Genomic DNA, 6,571 nt, shown 5'->3' on the forward strand with positions numbered 1-6,571 from the left:
CCTAGTCCAGCTGCATGTGGGGAGAGGCATAGTCCAGCCCTGATCTGGCTGCATAGGGCTTGGGAAATTTGGTAGTGGGGAAGAGGTAGTGGTGTTAATTGCCACTGCTCCCTCACCACAAAATAATTCCCAACCTGTGGGGAGTCCTGTGGGCCAGAGCCATGGTTCCATGGGCCACAGCTGGCCCACAGGCCAGGCATTGAGCACCCTTGCCCTAAACCAATACCCCTAAAACTCTTTTCCTCAAACAATCATACATTCTGCCTTAGCAAGAATACCAGCTGTGATTACCTCTACTAGGAGGACAAAGTCAAGGGCATTGGATTTTGCCTATTATTCATGTGCACACACATGCTGGGAAGACAAGTCTCTTTGGCTGGGCTCCAATGTCTCTTACAGGAGTGCGCTGAAGAATGCTAATGAGCAGAAAGTGATTCACATCACCTTTGGTGGTGCAGGATACCTGCAGCCTCCTCTCTGCAATCTACCAAGGCCCAGATTACACCTGCAATATTTTTCAGATGCTGGCATGGCTGCTTCTACATCTTCACCTGCTAAGGTTTACATACCACTTCAGCTAGAAAGTCTCTTCCAAACCTCAAGCCTACAGATTCTGATCACTTTCAGGCACAATCAGCAAGAAGGAAATTGTATATCTATATCTCTTTCCTTCTTGCCGATTGTGCAATGCATATATTTTACACACATAATATAATATTTACAACAAACAGACCTGCTTGCACAGATGTTTCTGCTACTCAGAAATCATTTAACCTGAGTGTCTGAAGAATGTGTCCAGACTTATCTGCTCTTTTTTTATTTTAACTTTATTTATTGAGGTAAATTTCTAGTGTGCCTCACATTGATTTCCTGCAACGGTTCAGAATTCTTCCACCTGTATAATGAACTATACCTTTATGCAGCTCTAGCATGAGCCACCAGTAACTGTTTATGGTATGCAGAGGTTCACAGTACACAGTGGTGCTCATTTATAAGTCAGACTTTGAAAAAAAGCAGACCTTTCTGATTCTGACTACCTGGCTCTGGGCAATTCCAGTATAACCTATAGGATTATTTAGCCTGGAGAAGAGAAGATGCAGGGGTGGCTGGGGGTGGGGTGTATAAGTCTTTAAATACCTGAAAAGTTGATTACCCAGAGGATGAAGAGAACTTTTTCTCTGCTCCTAGTCCTGTCCCCTACAGCCACAATTGCCTCATGCTGCAGCAGAGAAAATTTAGGTAGGAGATTAAGAAGAACCTTCTGATTATGAGAGTGGTCAAGTAGAGTACAGAGGACAGACAAGGGATGGGCAATTATTTGGGCCCACAGACCACATAAGCAATTCTGGGGAGCTGCTGCAGGCCGGTCAGCACCCCCATCAACCCACAACAGCCCAGAACCCATGCATCCTGCGGCTCCTCCCATCACTGCCAACAGTGCACAGCCCCAGCCCTGGCCCTGGCCCCAGCCCCAGCCCCAGCCCCAACCTGCCCTACACCTGCTTCAGACCACACACCCATGCTGAGCAGCACTGGTGGCCAGGCAGAAGCTGGTGCTCTGCGCAGGGGAAAAAGTGGCCCCTCTCCCTCACTGCTGCTGCGCCCTTCTCCCTGCAGCTGCCTAGAGCCCATGGCCTGGAGCCTGCAGCAACTCTCCACTGCCATTACTGCCACCTGCAGGCCACCCAGGAGGACAGCAGTGGCAGTGCAGGGGAGCCACAGGGCAGCCCAGGCATGGGCTCCAAGGGGCTGTAGCAAGAAGGGTCTGGCAGCAGTGAAGAGGAGGGGCTGCTTTTGCCTTGCGCCAAACATCAGCTTCTGTTCAGCTGCCACTGCTACTCAGTGTGGGTGGGCAAGTCCAAAGCAGGAACTGGGCAGGCCAAGGTCAGAGCTGTACACATGGGTTCCATCTGGTCCAGACTGGTCCGCTCTGCTGGGTCAAGTCTGGAGGGGGTACGGGGCTGTGTATGTGGGTCCCCGACAGTACCATGGGGCTAGGGCCAAAGGCAGCAGCAGCTGGAAGGAGCCACTGCCACCTGGGCTGCCTAGAAAGGCAGTCCAGCTATGGAGCTGCGCCAGCCTTGCTTCATGCCCAGGGGGGTGGCAGGATGTGCCACAGGCTGGACAGTACCTGGGCCAGGTAGGATCAAGGGAGCCTGCCGCAGGCCAGACAAAGTCCCTCTGTGGGTGGATCAGGCCCGGGGGCTGTATTTTGCCCACCCAGGGATAGACAGAGGTATAATTGTATCAGTAAAAAAGGACACTAATAGACATGTGATACAAGAGTAGCAAAGCTATTGCAACATACATTCAGGGACAAAGTTAGTATGATTTAGCTATTTTGTATTACCACAGGATTATGCAAATAGCAGCCTACGTGCCCAGCCAACAGCTCTCCATTCCCTTTAAAGTTGTTAAAAGGTATGTTTGTCCATCCCCATAACAAACCAAAAGGATGACAAAAAACACTATTAGCTCAAAGGTATTATTGATGGGGCAATGGGCAACACTGTAGCAGAAGAAAGGACTGCCAGCCTGAAAGCTAATAGACATCCCATTTACTTTAAGCTGGATGCAAGTGCAGAACTTATTGTGGAACCAGAAACAGTGATATTAGCACAAAAAGAAAAGCCGCAGGCAGTTAAAAGTTAATGGATAAACTCCAGGCTTCACCAGCGACATTATTTCCATTAAAGGAACAAACGTAATAAACATCTGGCTAAATTAACTGGAAAAAAGCAATTTGTAACAGTACCAAAAGAAAAAAAAAGTTGAAGCTAGTGTTAGGCTAAAAACATGTCAAGCCCTTGACCTCATCAATTGGATGTGCTTCCTGGAGGACTGGGGACCCAAACTACTGAGAAAGGTGTTTAAGAAAGTCTTCCAGGGGCAGGGATGCTTTCAGTAGAGCACAGAATACAGCCAAAAAAAGGTTAATTAAGCCATGATGCATATTACTAGGAAAGTTAGAAAAACACCTTAAAACAAAGGTGGAGGCTAAAGAGGAATGGGAACAGGACAGGTCCACTGGTAAAGGAATCACAGAGAACAGAAGAACAACAGAGAGTGTAGACTTACTGACTATTGTTGGAAAGAGTGAATACTTATTTACAGAGCCCACATTCATTATACTTTGCTTATATGCAGAGTTTGACAAAGCTGAAAAGGGAACATTTTCTACATTTCCTGGGGGGGGGGGAAGTTTTGGAGAGATGATTGATGTCAAATATTTTTCAGTGATTATTGCACCACTAGTGGTTCTGGCCCCCAAGATTGTTTCTCAGTGCTTTTCTCAGAAGTGTAAAACTCTTGAGTGATGGGCTTACAATCCTAGAAGGTGACTGCAACAGCTATTTGTGATATACAATATACTCTGTTTAAAAGCCTAGCACTGGGACTGAAAAAAATGCCATGGGCTTGCCCCATAAAGATGCAAACAATGCTTACTAAATGCAAGAACCATCAGCACTCTAGCACTATCTTGCCCTGAAAACAGCCAAGCTCCAAAAGTTTGGAATAATCTGTTTCAAAACTGACTACTGGAAGCCTTGGAAATAAGAGGAGCTAACCAGTTTCAGGGATGCTGGTACCATGGCAAAGAGCAGGGCACTTGTACTCAACAAGATGTACTCAACAAGATGTGTTTATTACTCTGGCACTGACAATATAGTAGCAGCCCTGAATCTGAGTAGCTTCCCTCATGGTCAGGGTTGCTAATGGCAGGCCTTTGGCAGCTGTCAGAAACAGTGAAGGACTTTATGTCAGGAAGGCAAATGCACATTACTATTACATTTAAAAAATCCATGGGACTACTGTATAAGTCAGATTCAACATTTAATATTTATCTTAACAAATGCCTGATCATTTATCTCCTGGGTAACTTTCAGCGGTCTCCTGGAGATTTATATCCAATTCCTGGTGCCTCCAGAGCAACCCTGGAGGGTGGGCATGGGTGAATAGGAAAGCTCCTGCCGCACACAGGGGGTTGACCTGGATGAGCTCTGGGGGTCCCTTCCAGTCCAGCCGTTTCCCAGGCTCTACCCCAGTCACCCTGGACAACGCTTGTCCAGCTCTCAGCTCCCCGGACTCCTGAGTTCATCCCCCCCACAGCAGGCCCATGGCAGGGCAGCCGTGATATGACTTTCCAGGGCCACAGCACTGCGCACTGCCCTCCCCATCGGGTGACATGGTGCAGCCCATTTTGCCTTCCCCCCAGACATCCGGCGTGGCACAGACCGCCGGGCTACACACGCCCCTCGATGCACGATGGTACCTCCCACCAGGCCCTGCCTGCCCACCCTCCCTACGGAATGGTAGCGCCCGGCCCGTGCTCCTCGCTTACCTTTCCGGGCGGCGCGCTCCAGCCGCCGGCCCCGTTCACTGCGTCTTGGCCCAGGGGCTCCGGGCCCCTCGGGGCTGCCTGGTGCAGCCGCGGCCGTCTCACTTTCCCCACCATGGCCGGGCCGGGCCGGGCCGGGCCAGGCTAGAGCCTGCAGTGTCTGGGCGGGGGGAGAGGAGGAGCGTATGTGCCTGTGCGTGTCAGCAATTAAACCTTCCCCCCGGGAACACGGCGCCGCTACGGGGTCCCCCCGCACAAAGGGCCGCACGCACCAGCCGGGTCCGAGAGCAGCGATGGTGCAGGGTAGAAGTGCCTGGAGGGGCTCGGCAGGGGCCAGAGCGCTGCAGCCATCAGTGCTGCTGAGAGTGACATGCCCCCAGGGTGCGCACTGAGGGGGGCTGTACCCATGGGCAGAGAGTCCCACCCAGGTGTCACAGTCCCCAGGGTGCCTTGTGATCCACTGAAAGGAGCCCCAGGGCACCGCACAGTGTTCGCACCGTTAGGGGTGCAGACCTGAGTTCCCAAGATCAACCCAGAGGTTTGAAATAGAAATTGACCCAGGTGCTGCGGTCCCCCAGGGCAGTCAGAAACACTCTTGACAGGTGGTGGCCTTTCTGACCACTTGAAACCAGAGGGATGGCTCTGTTCCCTTCCTGCACTCCACAGTGGAGTGAAAACGGAGAGCCGGCCTTTTCCAAAGGGCGCCTCAAGGCTATTGGGGGTTGCTGTGAGTCTGTCCTGGGTGCCTTGAATCTAGAAGGGATGAGTATCACTGCCCTAAAATTAAATTTCTTATTCATTGTAAAGAAGAGGGTTCCTAGGACCCTGTGCTTAGAGGAAAACATGAAAGCGAATTAAATCCATATATGTGCTGATACCTGAGAGAGTAATGCTGAAAAAGGGAAATAGAGAAATTAGGCAAAATATGATTATTGCAAGCAAAGGGAAAGCTGCATTTCTGGAGTTTTGGTTTGTTTGTTTTTTAAATAAGGGGGTGGGGAAAAATTGTTTGTTACTTCCTGCACTCTAGGGAATTAAGAAAGCAGAAACACATTAAGTCAAAACATGTTTGTTATTCTTGGCATGTCAGGTCTCCCAGGGAATTTGCTAGGCAGTGTATATATTTTATAGACAGAAAATGGAATATGCAGCAAAATCTGAAATAGATGTGCTAGAGTGCCTTGCAGGAGATCTGCATTTCTTTCCAAGTTAAACCTTCACTGAGGAGTTATTACACAATTTTCTTCCTTCCACCCACCCCAATAAAGGGGGGCACTATGCTTTAGTTATTGATGTATGAGCATGAGATAATACTACAGTCACTAAGAGATAATACTACAGTCTAAGCACATACTCCAGTTTGTAATGACCTGCTTTGCAGGCACTGATGGAGACCACTGATGAAACGCATAAATATTCAGTCCTATTTATCTGTGGCTATGTGAGAGGATGAAATATAAAACCACTTACTTTCCCCTGCACCAGTGCTCTTCAAGCCCAATCTTTCTGCTCTCCTACTGGTTCTTCTGCACCAGACACATTTTCATCTGTTCCCAGTTTTCACTGCATGACTGAACAGGCCTACATGTAGTAGCTGACTAGGCTTCTCTCAGCTGGGGCTGCATGAATTCAGCCATTGCAGCAGGATGACCAGGCAACCCAATCACTTAATAAATACAAGACAGAATCAGTGAGCCCCTTAGTCCAGGAAGTCTGCTGCTTTCTGGGGGCCTGCATCCGGGACATTGCGGAGAAGATCCCAAAGCTCTTCCAGCCCACAGACCACTATCCTATGCTCCTTAGTCATGTGGGCTCCAATGACATGGCTCAGAGCGCTCCCAGCTGGGTCATGAGGCACTATAGAGATTTGGGAGTGGGGCTAAAGGGTCTGGGGGCAAAGGTGGTGTTCTCGTCGATCCTACCAGTCTCAGGCTATGGGCTGAGGAGGGAGAGGAGGATCCATGTAGTCAACCAAAGACTGTGACGCTGGTGTCATCGGGAAAGCTTTGGCTTCCATGACCACAGCCTGCTCTTTGGCGAGAGAGGCAGCAAGCTGCTGGGAAGAGATGGCCTTCACCTCTCCCCTGGAGAGGAGGCTCTTCTCAGCCAGACTGGCTGACCTGCTCCACTGGGCTTTAAACTAAGCTCGTGGGGGGGACTACCGCCACTTATGGCCCCCTGAGCAACCCTTGCCTGCCTGTACACAACTGCCAGGAGCTTGGGGAATAAGCA

At 49.9% G+C, this 6,571-nt stretch overlaps 2 protein-coding genes across 2 annotated transcripts in view; one reads left to right on the forward strand and one right to left on the reverse strand.

The window, feature by feature from the left end:
- FAM207A (family with sequence similarity 207 member A) overlaps positions 1–4,484 on the reverse strand; it is a 111,987-nt gene extending 107,503 nt beyond the window's left edge. Inside the window, exon 1 of the mRNA XM_019554014.1 lies at positions 4,343–4,484. Within this exon, the coding sequence (XP_019409559.1) occupies positions 4,343–4,456 (114 nt within the window). The 5' untranslated portion in view covers positions 4,457–4,484. The remainder of the gene's footprint in view (positions 1–4,342) is intronic.
- The window catches only part of ITGB2 (integrin subunit beta 2), a 68,333-nt gene continuing 65,033 nt past the window's right edge, over positions 3,272–6,571 (forward strand). The window contains exon 1 of the mRNA XM_019554010.1: positions 3,272–3,283. The gene's annotated coding sequence lies outside the window, so the exon portion shown is untranslated. The remainder of the gene's footprint in view (positions 3,284–6,571) is intronic.

Source organism: Crocodylus porosus, unplaced genomic scaffold, assembly GCF_001723895.1.
Source record: "Crocodylus porosus isolate Cpor-Errol unplaced genomic scaffold, CroPor_comp1, whole genome shotgun sequence".
NCBI classification, from domain to species: domain Eukaryota; kingdom Metazoa; phylum Chordata; order Crocodylia; family Crocodylidae; genus Crocodylus; species Crocodylus porosus.